Raw genomic sequence first — 20,837 nt, 5'->3', positions numbered from 1 at the left:
CTGCCTCGCTTAAAGTTGTTATTCGTGTAAAAATGAATTAATTAGGAGTACAGCAAATGGGATTAGTTCGACCTAAACTAAGCTGGGCCCAGCTGACTAATTGGATATGCTGTAATGGACATGGCTAACAGCAAATGCTGAGGATGAGCTGCGAGGATATCAAAGGAGGGGACTTAACGTGAACCGATTATGAGCATTGAAAGCAATTCGCTCCAAATGCAAATGTCAAATGCAAAATTGAATTTGCAGAACGCAACGTAACGCAATGAAATGAAATGAAATGATGGCCATGGCCGCGTGGCACGTTTAATCCTGCCAAAGGCAGGAAAAGCATTTAGTGATTTATTGCAGGCTGATTTTAGTCAGAAGGAGAGAGACAGAGAGAGAGAGAGTTTCTAGATTTTGTTAACCGCATTTAAAATGTGAAATTCAATTTGGCTGGCAAACTGTGCGTAACTCGATGCAAATCAAGTGGAGGACAGACAGAGGGCAGGCGGGGAATGCAATTACAAGCAGATACATAGTCAGCGAAACAGAGAAAGAGACAGAGAGATAAAAAGAGAGAAAGAGAGGCAAACACAGGTGCATAATCAGCTTTGGCACAGCGTTGTTGACAATTTAATTAGAATTGATTTTCCGTTCGATATTTTCCAGGGAAATGCACACAGCCACATGTGGGGAAGTGGGCGTGGATGAGAAGGCGGCGGCGGCAACTGTTATATAATCATATACACACACACACACACACACACACACACAGCTATACATACAATGCATTCATGTGTGTTTGTCATTTAATTGCATGGCAACATTTCACTTGCATTGCTCTGCTCTGCCTCCCTCTCTTTGCCTCTCTCTCTTTCACTCGTTTCTCCAATTTAATGAGCAATATTTTGAGCTGCAAGATTGCTCTGCCTTCCTCCTTCCTTGCTTCCTTCCTTTGGGCAAAACCGCAGCGCAATGAAGCATTCCACATGAAGATTGATTATGGCCCAAGTTTTAATGCGTTTTGCCATTTATTTCAATGCAACGCAACGCAACGCAAAAGGATGCGCCAAGCCACGCCCCTTTCTCCACGGACGCTGCAGATACTTTTCTCTCCGAGAGAGAGAGAGAAAGCAAGATAGAGCATGCGAACGAGATAGCCATGTGATATATGAGCATAGATAAACATCCAAAAGCATCGATATGCTACACTGAAGACATTGATTACATTCTACGTGGAAGGGGTCGAGGCGAAAGGAACTTGAAAGGATATTGAGAGATTGGGATATTGCATTGAATGGGACACTTGCAATCCCAATTCATATCCACTTATGTGCACTCGCAACGATAATAATAACATCGATTGTAATGAATAGAGAAGACATAACCCATTCCAAGAAGAACTTATTTAACAGCAGCAGAAATGTCTATAAGGAAATAAGAGACTTGAGGAATGGAATAGAGAATTCTATTTTGAAATTTTCAATTTAAATCTTAGCTTCAAACAAGAATTTCAAAGAACAGTTTATGTTCTCAAAAATATGCAGGAGTAAAAATTTCACTATACGAAAAACGATATAATCCCTTTTCCAATTGTTACTATAAAGAAATTTATATTTTTGTTATTTTAAAATAAAAAATTTTTATTCCCAACTGAAAGTTTTTTTAATTGAAATTTCAGCTTCAAACAGAAATATTTTAATAAAAGTTTTATATCTAAAAACATTCAGCCTAAAAATAGAATAGGCAAGAATTTCACATATGAGAAACGATAAACTTTCATTTCTAATTTTTATTTTACTACATTAAAAATAAACTTTTATTTGTGTTATTTAAAAATTCCTCTTTCCAATTTCAATTTGAAATAAAAATTACCGCCTGCTTCTGAAATCCTTAATAGGTAGATCTTTTTAGCATAAATAAATCATGCATACAATATTTATGTGGAAATCTTTCTTCTGCTTTCCTGTAAATATTGATATTGCAGCAATAGCAAAAGTAGGATACAACGTAATCCACCTTTTGCTCTTTTCATTTCTGCTAACAAAGTAATAAAAGCAATTGCAAAACATTCTAGAGTTTATTTAATTTTGACAAGATTTCCCCTTTTGCAATTTTTCAATTTCCTTTTGAGAACTTTGTCTATTGTTTATTCAAAAAGTAAAATGATTTCCTCCCCAAATGATTTATATGCAAGTTATTGAAATGAATTATTCCATGGGCAAAGAGTTGTAACCAAAGGCAGAGGAGTATACACAAATTTAAGCATGAATATATACTCCACTAAAGATTGCACAAATTCCCAAAATAGGCGGGAGGCGAGGGCGCATTATAACCATAAAGCAGCCAGGGGGCAGTGGGTAATGGGCGATGGGCAATGGGCTAAAATGGGCGTCTGTTAACCACAACATTGTGGCCTACCCGCTGGCCCAGCTCTCAGAGAGCACACACAGAGGCTTGGCAGCTGCCAAAAAATAAAAAAGAAAATAAATAAATAAATAAAAAGGCCGAGCGAAAAAAATATAGCAAACATGAAGAAATTTTGTTGGATATACACATACACACATATATATTTTTTGGGCATGTATTTATGGCCATTACTCAATGCCCCAGCAGTCATAAAAGTTTCAAATGCATTTTTACGACACCAGCACAAAACATGGCCAGCAACAACAACAACAACTGAAACAACAACGAAAACCGCAGGCTAAATGAAAATTGTCCCCTGCTGCAATTTCCCTTCCAAATTTGCCGAACACCATTTGCATTTTGTTGGGCGTGGCACTTGTGCACGAAAGAAAAAAACATGCATTTCATTTGTATTTTCTTATGGCTAATTGAATGTTGCAAATACAACACACGCGTCGTATGCGCAACATTCAATCGAAATGTCACGCATACGGCATGTTGTCCCTTTTTTTCTCTTTAATTTTATTTTCTTTTTGTATGTTTCTGCTCCGCTATAAATAACTGAGCAGATCAACTGGCAACTGGCAACTGGCAGCAACTAGCAGCTGTCCATTCGCTTGTCCATTAGCCGCGCATCATTGAAATTGACATTTAGCCGCGCTGCAGTCGAATTTGCTTGCAATCTATTTCCACAGAGTGCCACATTTAGTCAAATCAATTTCCAATGCAGCGTGCACTGCAATAAAGCGAGCAACAAATAAACAACTGCAATCGCTGCATAAGATGTGAAATAATTTATGATGGTTGTATTTTTAGTTTCTGCAAATCAAATTCGACTTCGTTTGAAACTTGTTTTTTTTCTCACTTCAATATGCAGTCAATTTTTATTAACTTTACTCAGTTTAGCTGTTTTGTAAATATGTTGATGGAAATGTTATGAATTATCTACTAAATTGTCTACTTAGAATTTCTGTCGTTACATTAAAATGATTTTAGATTACAAGCCGCATTTTGAAGACAATTATAATATTTTTAATTCTTTGTTTATTAGTGTCAGTTATTATTAACTTTACTCAGTTTACCTATTTGTAAACAACTTGAATGGAATGTTACTATTTTATCAACTAAATTGTCTACTTAGCATGACTTTCCCTTAGTTTGCAGAGCTTAATTTTGAAGATATTTATAATCTTAGGATTTCTTTGTTTTATAGCAGTAAAAAGATAAAAAAAATCAATTTAGCTATTTGTCAATTAGAATGAAATCATTTAAACTATATTTTGTATTTAAGAAATACAACATTCTATATATAATTATATTCTTTATTATAAATCTGAATTTAAAACATATTCTCGTAAATATTCTTTATAGAACTTCATTTCTTATTATAAGTTTGAATTTCAGAAATATACATCCAATTATTCTACATAGAATTTCATTCCTTATTATAAGTTTCTTCTTTAGATGTTTCAATCTTTTGAACTAATTAACTTTATAGAATTTCATTCCGTATTATAATTTTCTTTAAAATCTTTTTCACTCTGTTGAACTAATTAACTGCATGTCATTAAAACTCATTAGACATTAATTTATATTTCGCAATTCTGTGGCTCATATATTATTTCCCTGATGCATTTTAGTTGCCAGTCTGTTTGCGCATAAATTTCTCTCAGTGTTTACACTTGACATTTTCAGGTTAATGCAATTTTCAAATGCAGCCACACACACACAAAAACATTTCTTGTTTCGCTGTTAAATTGTTAATGCAACTGTTATTTGCAGCAGTTGTTTTTGTTGTTGTTGCTGAGCAATTTAATTAGGTTCAGAGTGAATAGCATATTACATAAGTCAGTCGCAGTGTTGTTGCCCCTGTTTCCTTGGCGTACCACACGTCGTATGTGTATTACAGCTCCGTCAAAGAGAGAGACCTCAGCACTGAGCTCTCAGCCCACAGCTCCAGACGCAGTCAACGCCCACACATTTGTCTGCCACCAACACCAAGTTGAGTTGTCTTGAGTCTTTGACGTTGTCAAAGTCGAAGTCGAAGTCGATGTTGTGGCGCCCGCCTAGTGTGAACAAATAAATAGCAGCAGTATTTTTATACCCGTTACCCATAGGGTAGAAGGGTATTATAACTTTGTGCCGGCAGGAAATGTATGTAACAGGTAGAACGAGGCATCTCCGACCCTATGAAGTATATATATTCTTGATCAGCATCAACAGCCGAGACGATCTAGCCATGTTCGTCTGTCTGTCTGTCTGTCCGTCTGCCCGTATGAAACACTCGATCTCAGAGACTATAAGAGATAGAGCTATAACTTATGAGTTCTGAAAATTTGATTGCGATCAGATAAAAATTGTCGAAGTTATTAAAGAAATAGTTTTGTATGGGCAAAAACGCCTACTGACTAGGGCTCTTAGTTGCTTTGGTTGACAATCTGGTATATTGTGCCGTCTATGGTGTATTTTGAATGTGGTAATATTTTTAGTATTTTTGGTATATGTTGACAACACGGCAAAATATATTTCTTTTATTCAAAATGGGTAGCGGGTATTTCACAGTCGAGCACACTCGAATGTAGCTTTTTTACTTGTTTTTTTTGGCTTGCGCACTTGTCAATTATTCACATTCATTCAGTCACTCTCTCATTCATTCATTCAGTTGTTGGCTGCTTGTTGTTTTCCTTGCCTAGTTTCCTCATATGCTCAGTCAATAAACAGAGTCGAGGTTTCGCTGTTCGTCAAGGGAAGAGAGGAAAAAGAGACGACGCTGCAATTTGCATACGCACATTGCGTAAAGTCCGTTGATGTGACTGCACTTTAAACGGTTTGCCATTAAATGGGCCAAGAGAGACGACAGCTGCCACCTGCCAGCAGCTGCCACTTGGCGCGCCACTTGTGTCGACCCCACAGCAACAACACAGCAGTTGCAACTTTCCGTAACTTGCAACGTGGAATCATGGAAACCAAATCGAGTCTCACGCACTCCAACATCTGTTGGAGTTAGTGGGCGCATTTTGAATAAATTGAACGTACAAAATTCAATACGATTTGCTCAACACACACACCCACACACATACTCACAACAATTCATTCACACACTCACACTCATAACTCTTAAGTACACTAAACAAAACAAAATATTAAGAAGCTGTGCTTTAAGCTTGCCCTCAAGGCTTCAAAGCGAACGCAATCGCATTACAACAACTTGTCGTTTTATTGACAACAACTTTTTTTGTTGTTAGCATATCAAAATATTATTATTATTTATTGAAAGAGCAGCCGATGATCAAGCCAGCTGCCTACAGCTGATGATTGGAAATAAACGTATTTATAGATCAACAAACGTTGTGACACTGAACTCAACACACAAATCTATTATTAAGCTCCATTTGATAACTGATTACGAATGCGAGAGAGCGTTAAGCTCCATTGAGGTTATTAGAAATAATAAATATTTTAATAATAGGAAATAATCGAGAGGGGTCAGCATATAGTCTATAATAGATGCGAAACAGAGATGGGTAGAAGAAATATGAGCTGCAATAAAAAATAAAGCGTTTCGCTTCCTAGAACAAAAAATACTTAATAAAATCTAGTCACAACGGAGAAATGTTATAGCATAAAAGATGCATAAATATTTATAAAAGTATTTTAATCTAAGCATCTTCCACAACTTCAAATAATTTGCAATTCTTGTTATGAGATGCACTTTATACTTGACTCAAATTTGTTAAAGAAAACATTTTCCATTATTTTCGCATTTTATGCGCTGATTTCATTTACTTCAAACACAAATAATTCATTAATTAAGTATTCTCAACATAATGCAGACATTTTCAGCTCCCTTTGAAAAAAGTTGAAGCATATCTTTTGGTATTTTGCTATCTTGAAACTTTTGCCTTTGATGAACTGCAATAATTACGCATCCCTTCATTAGGAAGAAGAAACTCTAGTCGTATTCGTTTCATTTTTTTTTTGTTTAAATTACTCGGCGCAATCCATCAGGCTCATTTCATTTATTTTGTCAAGAAGAACTGCAGCTGCAACTGAAAAACTTTTGCCGCAAATTCAACAGAAGACTAATGAGCTTGGCGAGGGAGAGAACGAGAGACAAAGAAGGGTAGACGAGTGAGGAGAGAGAGAGAGAGAGAGAGAGAGAGGTGCATGGCGTCTAATTAATGCGCTGATATTAATCATGAGGCCATATGCAATGTGTTGCATTGAAATACAAAACGAACAATGAACGTAGAAAGAGACAGAGACAGATAAAGAGAAGAGAGAGAGAGGCAGACTTTGAGGAGGCGCCTCCGGGTTTGTCTGGGCATGATTATCAATTGAGCAACACATTAAAAAAGGGGCAAAATGTCATCTTGACAACTGACTGTGAAATTTCATAATGCAAATAAAGTTAATGATGATGCCATTGATGTGGGAAATGCTCCCATTGCTGTTGCTCCACCTCTCAGGGATCAGGCTATCGATTGAACACTAATAAGCTGGGCGTGGCAGCCGCCCATGGGACACAGACACAATTCCATGCGCTTCGTTAGCTGTCAGTTGGCAATTGGCAAAAAGGCAGAAACCAGAAACGAGAAAAGGGAGTGAAGTGGATTGATTGTGGCGAAACCCAAATGCCACGCAAATTGGCTTAGAGCCTCGACACACAATCGCACACAGGATGAGCCCAAAAGGAAGTGCACTGATTGGCCTGCCTGTCCAATGCCTTGGGGGATGCACTTGCTGAGATTGCTCAGGTGATGCTCAACACACACATACACAGGCACGCACGCACGTAGACGGAAAACATGCTGACCAATGGTGCGTATGATTAATATCTTCCTGTCCAGCATTCAACAAAGCTCTGACTGTAAGCTATTCAAGCTGGGTTTGTCTATTTGAATTTGTTTGAATAGCTTAAATTTAAATAATTCGATTGAAAAATTCGATATCTTGAGGTCTTTGTAACAGATCTCTATAATATACTGCATTTTTTTGTATATTTAATTTAGTCAATTAATCTTAAACTTCAGTCAAATGATTTGACGTTTCCAAAACAACCATTTTAATAAAAGCGAAGAAAGGAATATTTTTCTATAATCTTAATACTAATATTAGAGATATCGATACAAGAAAAGCAGAATTTCTACATTTTCTCAATTGACAATTTCTCCCAAAGAAAATGAATATTTCTTCATAAAATACACTCAATCCTTAACAGTGCCTGCTAGCAATTGCCGTCCAATCTATGCCGAGCTTATATACTACAATGGTAATTAAAAGAAAACATTTGGTTCTTAAAAACTTACATCACAAATATTCAATTCAAATTTCAATATTGCCTCAGTTTCTTTTTCTTTTTACTTGTTTATGCTTTTTGTTTTATTTTATGCTCTTGATGTCTATTGTTTTATCTCTTGGGCTTCTGCTTCTGCTGTTGCTGCTGCTTCTTCGTGAGTTTCTTTATTTGGTTTTCTTTTGTTTTTTTATTTTTCAATTTGCAATCACTTTTGTATGTTTTGTTTTTTTTTTTTGTTTGCAATGTTTGTTTAACACTTGCCACACGTTTATTTCAATTCAATTTTCATTTATCTTTTGCATTATTTTTTGTTAATTAACTTGTTGTGTTGTTGTTTTAAACAATGTACAACGTTTTTTTCTTCGGTTTTCGCATTTGAATTCTTACGTCGCGGCTGCCTTAGCCGAGACAGAGATGCAGCGAAAGAGAGAGTAAGAGAGAGATAGAGACGAACAGCAATATTGCGATAACGATCGCGATAACGTGATATCGATCGAACAACTGATAAAATACAACTCAATGCACGGTCATCGATATTGTTGTTGTTGTTGTTGTTGTTGTCGTCGCTGTTGCACTTAATGTTGCTCTCGTTGCTGTTTCTGATTGCTGCTGCTGCTGTCTGCAATTTGTTTGTTGTTGCTGTTGCTCTGGTCGCATTGCCTGGCGGCGATTGTTGTTGTTGTTGTTGTGGTTGTTGGTGTTGCTTTGTTCTTGTTGTGGCTCCATTTTAATAAAATTTTCTGTGTGTGTTTTTATCACCTGCAAAAGATACACACAAAGATCTGTGAGTGAGGCACAATGCAGCGTGTGGAAGTGGAGTTGAAGTGGAGTGGAGTGTGGGGGAAGTAGAAGAAGGTTGAAGGTGAGATGTGTAAACTTTGAACCGGGATCTCTCTTTTTTAGAACAATAGCCAGCGCAACAGTCAACAGAATAGAATATTGTCAAGTCTATTGACCCAACGAGCAGCAAATAAAAATGAAATAAAAGACAAACAGACAAGATGAAGAGCAAAGACCACAAGCAGAGAGAGCGCAGATCTTTTTATATATGGTAAATCAGTTGCGAGAAGACGCCTTGAAAACTAAACTCATTTGGCTAATTTATTGAATTATGCTAATTCAGTGCACACAAAGAGCCGGCAACTGAAATTGTTTGCACACTTTTATGACTGGGGCGTTGTTGACTTTTTTATTTTTTGATTTTTGTTATTTGTATTTGATTTCCTCATTATAACCAGTTTCAAGAATCGATCGATCGGTTTTTTTCTGTGTCCAAAGTGGGTCACAGTTTTCGACACAACACCAACCGCAACCATTAACGATTAACGATTAACGATCAACAATCAAACGACGCTCAACTAACTGGCCATCAACTTTTGGCGCGCACTGTGCACCGCGTCCACAGTTCAAAGGAGGCAACAAAACAGCTGATCGCTGTGGCAAGTGCAATAAAAGTCAATGAATTGAGCTCAATTGAAAGCAATTGAGGCACAAGAGAGCTGGAGCATAATCTGTGCGACGTTGCACATACGACACGTTGCACTGCCATGCACAATGATAACCAGCACTAGTCTTTACTGCTATCGTTCTTTATTACTCTCCATAGCAATTGTAGCGTGCTTAATAAAGCCATAATGCCACACCACCTCATTTCTTTCTTCACTTCAAACTAAATATAGTCAAGAGTTCGTGGTTCATTTATCTATTTGAACAAGAAAACTACAGTCGCTACCCATTGTGAGTAACCGCAAAACAGTATTAATTTAAAAATATACCAAATGAATATAACGTCAAAATGTTAAGAATATACCAAAGACTATACTTGGTATATTGGTATAGTACTATAATTAAAATATACCATAGAATACATAGTATTCCAGATTGACTGACATGGTTATAAAATATACTAAAATAATATATTATAAAAATACTCAAAATATTCCAAATGTTATATTTGGTATATTGATATAGTACTGCATTCAAAAATATACCATTGGATGAGCAAGAGTATATATATAAATACTTTATAAGGTTAGGAGATGAATCCTTCGGCCTGTTACACACATATCCTGCAGGCACAAAGCTATAATACCCTTCTATACGTATCGGGTATGAAAATAATAAATATAAACATATAATAAAAATTACAACTACATTTAAGGCTAACTACACATACGACTCTCGTCATTGCCCTTCGAAAAGGAAATAATATTGTTCGGACTGCCAATTTTTAAAAATAAATTTCACAATTTAAACAAAATACAACATAATTAATATTCACATATTTTTTCGAGACGTTGACACATTTGTATGTCAAAGGAAATTTCAGAAATTCGAGCAAACAATTTGTCACTTATGATTTGAAAAACTAATATGGGAAATCTTTTGAAGAAAATACAAACAAGAATAGGACAAGGTAAAACCACCAACCAAAATGTCACTTTTTCTTTTCTATTGAAAATGTTTTGTTGGGTTGAAGAGGGATTTTTTTTTATAATTAAACAATTTCTGTAGAAGGAAAAAACTGAACTGAAGAATATTCGGAAAAAATTTAATTGGAAACTTAGCTCACATTTTAGAATCAAGGATTAAAGCATTAAAATAAAGCTTTACTATGAGACATTAAATTATCTTCCCCAAAATAAAAAAAAAAAATATTTTTCATTGGCAAGCAATGATTAATTTGAAAATAATATAATTTATTAAAATAAAATCTCTAAATTGATCTCTTCTAGTTTCTGTATCTCTTCCAATATCGCACTTATGTATGTATCTACAATTCTTTATAGAGCATCTACTTGTCGATCTGTGACAAATTGTCGCAGCTGTTGTTGTTCTCACATAGAGATCAATTCGTGCTATGGCGGTGTAGCGGACTTTATCTCTACGACAGTTTGTGTTTTTGTGTTGATTATTCATGCCATGTGTGAATGTGAATGTGAATTTGAATATGTATGAATATGTATCGTATATGGCACATATCGTAGATATTTGTAGTGTGCTTAGACGTTATTTTATTTGATTTACTCATCGCTTGTCTAATTTGAAAAGTCAGCGAAGCAAGAGAGAACACAAGAAAAAAAAAAAGAAATAAAAACTTGTCGCAAAGGTCAACTTTATTAGCGTGTCTGCAGCAGTGTTTTGTGGCAACAACCGACGACGACGACGACGGCAATTGACAAATTTCATGGACGATCGATTCGTGGAGGAAGGGAGAAGGAACGGTGGAGATGGAAGAGGCAGGTGGGGTATGTGTGTTTGTAACTTAGTTAAACATGCAGACTTACACATGTACAGCGTAAATTATATAACTATCATATTAACTATATCTATTTTCATGTCTGCCTCAATAATCCAGGACTTGAGGCAGTCATAGGCGACCTTCGTTAGAATACACACCTGCAAGTAGAAAGAAGGAGAAAACAACAAAATTAATATCACTTGGCTTTCTAAACATTTGTCATTATAATGATGTATTATTTTAATTATATATATATTTTTTTGGGGGTTACTTCTATGAATGTTTAATGAGCTGTGTTGACATTTGAATACCAAAATAAAAAGCACTCACAATCAGCAGCAAGTAGGAAGCTGTCTCACGCACGCACACTCCACTCATACATAAACAAACGCACACACACACATACTTTGGCAGTGCCCCACCCAAAAAGCGGCAACACCTTTTGTCTATTTGCAAAGTGCAAAAGTTCAAAATGTTAAAAACGTTACAAAGAAACGGCAAAGACGAGAGAAAAAAAAAAACAGAAAAGAAAACGCTAAAAAAACAGACGAAAATAAATTATATTCGCTTGTTTATTATGTGTAGGCAAAAAGAAAACCAAAGTGAGACAAAAATGAAGCAAAAAGCTGAAAATAAAAATGAGTAGACACAGCAAAGATGAAACAAAATGTTGAGAAAAAAAGAATTAAGAAAAATGTTTAAAAAGTTACAAATAAATGGAAACCTTTCAAAGGAATACAAATTCTTAGTTTCCCAATGGTTTTAAAAGTAAGGCAAGTCTAAGCTTTAATAGCTAATTAAGCTTGTTTAAAATTGTTAATTATCTCTGAGTTGTTAAACATGATTTAAGCTCATCTCGAAACTAATTTAGGCTCATTCAATTATGTCAAACAAATAAATATCTCAACTATTTCATCGTCACAATAAAATTTCAAGCCATAAACCTTATCCGAGTAATAAATCGCATACCAAAATAAAATGAAAATAAAAATAAAATGTAGTTCACGCTAAAGGAGTGTTGGTAAACAACATATGCGTAGTTTTGTCGTTGTTGTTGTTGTTGTTGTTGTGTTGGATAACATTCCGAGTCATGCATATCGATCAATATGCTCATCGTATTAAGCAAATAAATCGATAAACCTATGTTGACGCTAACTAAACGGAGAAGAAGAGGAGAACATCGAGAGCTAACGATAATATCGGCAGTGTAAACATCGTGAAAAAGTCATTATTGCTAGACAACAAGAAATGTAAATTGACAGACGAAAAAGCTTAGATTGTTACAAAGGGGAAAACAGAGAAGAGATGGTAAAGAATTGCTGGTAAAAAAAATTAAATCTCTGAGAGAGACCGGCAAAAGTTTAACGATGATGACGCAGATTTGACTGCCAAAAAAAAAAATAAATAAAAAATAAAATAAGTTAACACTCGCATACATAAGCAACTGTTTGTGTGTATTGGTGTGTTGTCTGTGATTATATAAATAAAATAAATAAAAAGCCGCATTGGAGACTCAGAGAGCGCGATATGTTTGCCATGACCAGACAACGAGACAACGCTGACTTCCATGACAATCGCCCGGCATTCACTTGTCTGTCTCTCCCTTTCTATCACTCTTGCCATATGTTGCTGTCACTGTCTCACCACTTTATGGTTGGGCTGTAATCTTCTTTTTTTTTTATATGCGCTTTACTTTGTTTTCTTTGCGATTCCATTTTCTTGTTGTTTGCCAAAAGTTTATTGATCTCTCTGCTCTGACATTGCGTGGCAGCCGCAGCAGCAGCAGCGGTGCAGAGGGGGCAAGGGAAGGGGGCTTCACTATGCTGTAGAACCCCGTCTGCGATTTCCCCCCTTCCCACCCTCAACACAACAACTTTCGCATTTTCTTTGTTAAATTTACGAGCAATACAAGAAATCATGTCAAATATTCCAAGGGCAATGCCAAAAATACGAATAACAAAAATAAAAAAGCCAAGAGAATGAATAATAAAAAAAAAACGAGAATTTCACGCAATCGTTAATGGCAATCTGAGGAAAAAGAGGAGGAGGCGGGGTCAGCGGGGGGCCGGCCTGCCTGCCTGTGAAGCATTGCATATGGCACACAGCAGCAACAACAACAACAAATCATAAATAGACAATTTAAGAACGGTCCGAAAATTTATGACAGCGTAAACAAAACAGAGAAAATATCTTGAAAAAAGCATAACCAACAGCTGTTGTTGTCCATAAAGTAAATACAAATAAAAAGCACGAAGAAAAAAAAATACATTTAAAAATAATATTACAAATAATGAAAGATCGACAATGGGATAAACGGCTCGTTAGCCAGAGAGTTCTATAACAAAACACATCACATCACATACAATGACCCACTAATCAGCGCAGCATCCTTAAAAGCAACTTCCAGAGACCAAAAGCAACACAACACATTTACAAAAATAACAAATAACAAAAAGCGACAAATATGCAAATGAAGTTCAGGTCGGGTCAGAGGAGAAATCATAAAAGAAATTCAAATAAAACAATTCGAAATGCTTGTGGCACTTTACATACGACTCAACAGCAGATGCCCTGTAATCAAGATAAGATATTTATGAAAGTTGCAGATGGTAACTATGAGATTTTATAAAACTCAAAACAAAAGAAGCGCTTCTTGAATAACTCGAATAATCTTTAAGAAACCTTTTGGAGTATAAAGTCGGTAATCTATTCTTTTTCAATTGGTTAAGAAAAAATTCTTTGGGTGTTTATCTTAATTTGGAATACAAAGAAAAAGAGTATGGAAAATTTTGAAATAATTGAATGGGAGATTATTAATTTGTTGATTACCATAAAAATGATATATGAACAAAAAGCATATTTTGGGAAGCTTTAAAATAAAAATAATTATACTAAAGTTTCGTCTATCAAGCAGCTTTCAGACTTGTTATGTTTACAGGGTATGCAAATATACTAATGCAAACATGAAAAAATTAAATGCATGCGTCGCGGTCAGCAACGACGCTGACGTCGACGTCTCTGTCGCCGTCAGCCGCTGCATTAGTCAGCAAGAAATGAAAAAGAGAGCGGCCGGCCGCCCAAAAAGAAACTTGCAAGAGACCAAACAAAGTCATTGACACCAAAAGCACACACAACACACACACACAAAAAAAACCAATAACAATAACAAAAGCAAAAGCAAAAAAAAAAATAAAACTTTAAAAGATGCAAATGATTTCAACTTTAATGTGAAAACTTAGCTAGCGCTCAACAAGCTGTCTTGCTCGCACTCACGCAGCGCAAACTATGCAAAAATGTGAGGAATAAAAGTTCAATTTCCGCATAGAAGGAGAGCGCTGTAATTAGAAAAGCGCCACCTGTCGGCCTCACGAAGTGTACCTCACGTCGTTAGAGCTGCTTTCTGCATTTGTTATTGTTGTTGCTGCAAAGTTCGTGACAAGCTTCAAAGCGAACAACTACAAAAACGAGGAGTGCAACGACGCTTCCCCTTCCCACCCACCGTGGCCCCATCTCTATCACTCTCCTTTAGCGCCTCCTTCGCTCTAATGCTAAGCTGCTGCTGTTGTTGTTGCTGCGAAATGCAAATTGAAAACTAGTTAAATGTTCGCACACATCTTTTTATTTTTTCGTTGGAATCGTTGAACTTTTCGGCTAGTCAAATGCACCACGCCCACACCGCACACACACACAACTATAGTTAGTGATCTGGTCGACGCACTGCAAATTGCATATTCAATGACTTTACTTTAGTGCTGTTGTTGTGTTTGTTGTTGTTGTCAAATGCATTGGCATTTCTCAGTCGTTGTTGCTGTTGACAAAATTACCGCTTTTTGGCGCAATGAAGAAAGCAGCACGACAAACAACAATAATGACAACAATTCAGACTCTATAATTTGGCACAGCTCAACTTGGAATTAAATTGCAAAGGTGGAGAACCAAAGTTCCTTAGAAGCGTATAGCTATGAAGCGACTTATGGCTACACTATTATTAGGCATTATAATAAAACAAATAAATAAATATTTATTCTTCTTTGAACAAAAAATTCAAAGCAATATAAAAACATCAATTTTTTCAAATATTTTGTAATTGGGAGACTGATCAGTTTATACTTCTTAAAAAAATTCAAATGCAATTTTTAATAGAATCTATTTCAGAAATGTTAAAATTTTTAAATAATTAGAATATAAATTATTGTTGGGTAAAGTTAATATAAATCTTCGCATGATTTGAAGGATTTGGTTTACCTATAAATATTTTATAATAATAAAAAACGAAGCGTAGAAATAGAAAAAATCTAAATAACAACTCGATATTTATTATACCACATTTTTGTTTATTTATTATATTTTACTATATAAAATCTAGTATTAAATACTCAATAAGTATCAATTTAGTATTAAATACTCAAAAAGTATCAATTTAGTATTAAATACTCAATTGATATCAATCTAGTATTAAATACTCAATAAGTATCAATTTAGTATTAAATACTGAATATTACTATACAGTAAAGATAGTTCTGGCTGCTGGTTCCTTCGACTCGCATTTTAAAAATAATAAAAATAAAAATAATATTGTTATCTCAGCAAAGAGCATGAAAACTTCGTTGTATCTTCTTCAACTGTAGTTTAGATTTAATAAAAAATGTTCGTATTTATTTTTTTAGTTTGTTGCTTATGCAATTTCCAAGTGTATGTGGCATGCAGCGCCATGTCGCGTGCAGCCAACAACAGAAACAGCAACAGCAACAACAAGGCAAACACAACAACAACAACAACAACTTCAACGTGAGTTTTAGGTGAAATTGGGTTTAGTGTTCAATTTAACACCCACGTTCTAGTTTGGGTTTGTTGGCCCCAGCAAAAAAAAAAAAAAACTGAGAAACATTTGCAATTGTTGTTGTTTCGCGTTTTGTTGCAGCAATTGCTGTCGCAGCTGCAACAACAACATCAACAGCATGAACAGCAGCCGTTGCTAACCGAATGCAATCTTGTTTAATTATGCATTCCACATTGGATTTGTTCTGTTCTCTGTTCTCTGTGTTCTGTGTTCGTTTCGGTTCTCTTTTATCCGCTTAACTGTTATATGAAAACAGCAATAACAACAACAACAACGATAAAAAAGCAGCTGACAACGCCCCCATGAAAACAGCAGCAACAGCAACAACAACGAAAATTAACTGTCAGAAGCAGCAACAGCAACAGCAACAAACAAACTGACAACAGCTGACAATGAGCAGCAGCATTTCTTTATAGTTTCCCATTAATTGATATTGATAAACCAATTTTGGTCATAAGCCCCCCTAAGGGTCGGGTCGATCCACTAAAAGTCTCCATCGTCGTTTCATTTCCTTCATTGCTGCAGTCGCCCACTTCAGCAATCAACTCGAACTCGAATAGAATGAGAAATCATTGAAGCATTTCATAGATAGACAGACAGACAGAGAGAGATATAGAGAGAGAGCCCACGTCTTGGAAATTAACATAAATACAAGTATGTTGCATAGATTGCTTTTTATAGATATATAATAGATTGTCAGCCAGACACGCATAATTAACAAAGCACACAACACAACTCAGACCTCAGATACCAGGTGGGTTGGGTCTCTGTGTCTCTCTCCTTTTTTCTGTTTTTGTTTTTTAAGGGGCTGGTACCTCAACTTCAAAGCTTCAAAATAAAAAAGTGTAGATACCAAGACGCATTTGCTGCGTGGGCTTCAAACCTCTATTCCAATATTGACTCTAGGGTCAGGTCAACGCCCTTCTTTTTATTTGCATATTAATATTACTCTCAACATTGTTTTTGTTGCATTGCTTGAGTGCGTCGAGTCTTTTTATGAAGCCTAATTAAAATTGTTTAAAAGCTTGTTAAATTTCGTCATAAAACACAACATTTTACTATAGAAACTTATCAGCATTCATTTGTTATATATTTAATTGTTTATGTATATTTTTAGCTCAATTATTGTTATCAATCTGTCTTTGGAATTTCTGAAAGAACTTGATCATGAGATATGGGTGCTCCTAACGGAAATTGGGTTTGTTTTTCGATCAAATATTTATTTAATTGAATACGGTATTTCCCAAAAAAGAAATAAATGAAACGCAATTACATTTTTTCATGTTATACAAATTTTACCAAATTTTGATTTACATTACTCAGAAACATTACTAGAACATTAATAATAATTCCTTAATTTTTGTACAGTTTGGGAAACTTTTCAAATTTCATTATTTCAACATACAAAATGGATTATTTTTTTAAAAAAGTTTTATCAGGAATTTCTGTGAAACATTAATGAGTTCATGTGAATAGACATTTGTTGTATTTTTTTACTTTCGTTTTATGCAAAATATGTGTGTTTTTTAATATTAGTGTTCATTATTTCTCTAGAACTTATTTTTGTATTTCTTAGAATGCCAAAAAAAAACAGTAAATAAATTCTGTCAGCACAGTTATAGAAAGTGAATAACTTGTAGTTTCCTATAATGTTCATTATTATATTTAAAAATTGAGTAGCCTCATCTTATTAAAAAAAAATGGATTTGCACTCGTTATTAAAATGAAGTAAATAAAGAAATAGATCATTTAAAAATTCGTTTACAAAGTAAGCTCAAAAAGTTCGTTTATCTTGTCTCATCTCAGTTGTCGTTGTTTTTTTTGTTTTGTTTTCAGTGTTTTTCTCTTTTATATTTTCGCTTCTCTGTTGAGCGCACAATTAGTTCAATGCTCATCATTGCCAACGGCAGCCGTCATAACAATTTGCTTCGAAATGAACACAACAAAAGCAACAAATTATTATGGTTATTATTATTATTATTAGGATTTTTATTTTTGCTTGTTTTTTATTTATTTATGTTTTTTTTTTGTTTTCTGTTTTTTTTCTTTCGTTTGTAACTGCTTTTTGCTTGATGAATCATAATTATTATTATTGTTGTTTTAACTGCACAACAAAAGCAGCAACAACATTTGCGATCTGCAACTGAGTGCAACGCACTCAAGTGTCCAAGTCGATTTTATGTGTTGTGTATGTGTGGCACGCTTGTCTAGCGAGGGATAACAGCAGAGGAGGGGGTGAGGAGGGGACTTGACGCAGCTTCTCATCGGGTGAAAGCTACGAAAACAAAACTACTACTACAGTAAACACTTTGAGATGGCAATTAAAGAGCTGCCACCAACTGCAATTTCATTTAGCTTTGATCACTGTGATCAACATGTTGCAGCAGCAACAAAACGGGGCAGAGCCTGGAGGCATAATTGATTGGGGGCGGTGCTGTCAAGGCGTCTGTGATTAGCAGCAGAGTTGAGTTCATTGGGTCACTGTGCTGCCAAAACAAATGGCAAATGATAGTGAAATCCTGGCATTGAAATAATGCCCAGAAATTAGTTACATTTTAGTATAATTATAAAAAAAGAAGATTTAGGGAAACTAAAGGTAACCGAGCACGAAAATAATTAAAGAATTAAATAGTAATGTTTTTCACTCAGCAACTTAAATAAATAATGGCATGAAATTACAGAAACAATACAATTTTTTAATTAAAATGTTTTCAGTGATTCCCACTATTTACTTTTTGTATCCGCTATCTATAGGGTAGAAGGGTATCAAAACTTTGTGTCGAGAGGAAATGAGTGAAACAGGCAGAAGGAAAGTTTTTTGACAGCACTTGTTATACTAATGTACCAAATATACCAAACATGCATTTAAGTATTTTTTCATTAAATAAATTTGGTATAAAATGTATATACTTTTGATCTCAAGGAATATAACTGACAAATGAAAAATATACTAAATATACCGAGCATGAATTTAAGTATTTTTCAGCATATTAATTTGGTACTTTATACCAAGTATACTTATACTTGCAATACCAATATACAAAATATACCAGTCATAAATAAAAGTATTTTTTCGGTATATTCATTTGGTATAAAGCATACATATGAAGTATATTGATCTCAGAGGCTACAAGAGATATAGCTACTATTTTCATGACTGCAGATTATATAACAAACAGACGTTTAAGTATTTTTTTTGGTATATTAATTGGTTAAGGCATGCTATTGATCTTAATGACTATAAAAGATAAAGCGATCTTCTTTTTTTCACAGTTCTTGTTATACCAATATACCTAACAAACATTTGCGTATTTTTTGTTTGTATATTTACATGATAATATCGAGTTGTAGCTTTCTTACTTGTTTTGGTTAAACTGTTAATAAATAGTTAATAGTTGCTTAAATTACACTAAAGACTTAAGATTGAATACAGAAATTTGTTAGACATAAACTTTTTGGGCATCAATCAAATAAATTGTACAATAAACTACATAAAGCACAAAATGACAATTGAAATTGAAACAAAAATGGAAAGCCAGGTGTAGGCAGGCAGACCAAATATCAACACTTGGCCAGGCCAACCTGATGACCGGCTAAAACAAATACGAGAAGTTGAACAACGATGAAAAAAAAAGCGTCACGAGACAGAAATGGCAAATGGATGTTGGCCAAGTCTTCAAGCTGCAAGATTTATGTGGGAATGGAAATAATATTGGGGGAATGGGAATGAGCTGGGAATGGAGGAGCTGCTGTTGCTGCTGTTGTTGCTGCCATTGATTGCAGTTGGCTACCCTTTTTGGCCAGGCAAAAAAAAAACAGCGAATCGCACAAATAAATTGAATAAGTCATAAGTTATTCTGTAGTTGTTTGTTTGTTTGTTTGTTGAGGTATTGTGTTGTGGTTGTTGTTTGCTGTTATTGCTCCTATTCGTAGTGGAACCGGTTCGACGCGTTGCAATCACTGCAGCAGGTGGCAAGCTGCCCCAACTTCAACTCCAACTCCAACTCGAACTGCAAATGGCCAGTGGCCAATGGCCCCCGCTGCAATGGACAATGGAATGAATGTGAAGTGTTGCTGTGGTTGTTGTTGTTGCTGTTGTTGTTGGTGGGATGTATTGGGGCATGACTTGATGAGTTGCCAACCGGTTATGCAAATTAGAAGCAGAACCAACAACAACAATAATGACAACAACATTGTTGCATATCATGCATTTTAAATGCTCTGCAAAGTAGCAACGACACAATAAAGGGGCAAAAGCACACACACACACACACACTCACACACTGTCTCAATTGAATGCTGCAATTTTTTATTTTTGGCAAGCGGAAATTGCCGGTGCACGAGGTGGGGTGGGGGAAGAAAGAGGGGGCATGCCACAACGACAACCAGAATCAACAACAATTAAATTTGATTAACGAAAAATAAAATTAAAGTGTTTTTGCCCTGCTTCAAACCGAAAAAAAAGGGGAAGAAAAAAGGGGCATAAATTATGCTGGTGGTGCCACTTGAGAGAGAGAGAGAGAGAGAGAGAGGCACAAAGACAATTTGCTGCAAGTAGGTAGACACAGGCGAAGCCAGAGCCTTGGGAACAAACTGAAGATGTTGACGTTGCTGTGGTTGTTGTTGTTGTTGTGGTTACTCAAGTGGTTCCTCTCTGCTGCTACTCGAAGCGAAATTAAAGAAAATATCATAAAAAACAACGAAGGAGGGTTTCAAGGTTAAAAAAAATATTGCCTTAAAATCGGTAGGATCTCCAACAACAATAACAACAACAACAGAAACTACTCAGAAAACCTTGGAGAGGCTTCCTTGAAGTGTTGTGTGTTCGTATGTAAGATCGCTTGGTACAAATTTAATGAGCTCAACTCATGGAAATATAGACAACAACAAAGATAACAACAGTGTGCGGCAGAGAAGAAGCAAAGGCAAGACAAAGGCATAAATGTCGCTTAAGCTGCAAACTGGTTTTTGGATACAACTACAATTACAACAACAAAAGCGACTCCCAGACTGCGCAGCGCAGGCTGCTGACTGCACAGTCGACGCAGCTCTTGATGCTGTTC

The 20,837-nt window shown here is 35.4% G+C and overlaps 1 protein-coding gene across 11 annotated transcripts in view; it reads right to left on the bottom strand.

The window, feature by feature from the left end:
• LOC133850639 (protein split ends) overlaps window positions 1-20,837 on the bottom strand; it is a 76,886-nt gene that overhangs the window by 28,122 nt on the left and 27,927 nt on the right. The window contains exons 2-3 of one of the 11 annotated variants that reach the window (XM_062286854.1): window positions 10,981-11,092; window positions 7,704-8,452 (exon numbers count right to left, since the gene is read on the bottom strand). The exons of 9 other annotated variants lie outside the window; for them this stretch is intronic. In XM_062286854.1, coding sequence (XP_062142838.1) covers window positions 7,704-7,705 — 2 coding nt within the window. In that variant the 5' untranslated portion in view covers window positions 7,706-8,452; window positions 10,981-11,092. The remainder of the gene's footprint in view (window positions 1-7,703; window positions 8,453-10,980; window positions 11,093-20,837) is intronic. One more of the 11 variants, XM_062286847.1, reaches the window with a different exon arrangement.

The sequence above is a fragment of the Drosophila sulfurigaster genome, chromosome 2L (assembly GCF_023558435.1).
Source record: "Drosophila sulfurigaster albostrigata strain 15112-1811.04 chromosome 2L, ASM2355843v2, whole genome shotgun sequence".
Lineage (NCBI taxonomy): Eukaryota > Metazoa > Arthropoda > Insecta > Diptera > Drosophilidae > Drosophila > Drosophila sulfurigaster.
This window is presented reverse-complemented; position numbering and strand designations above follow the sequence as displayed.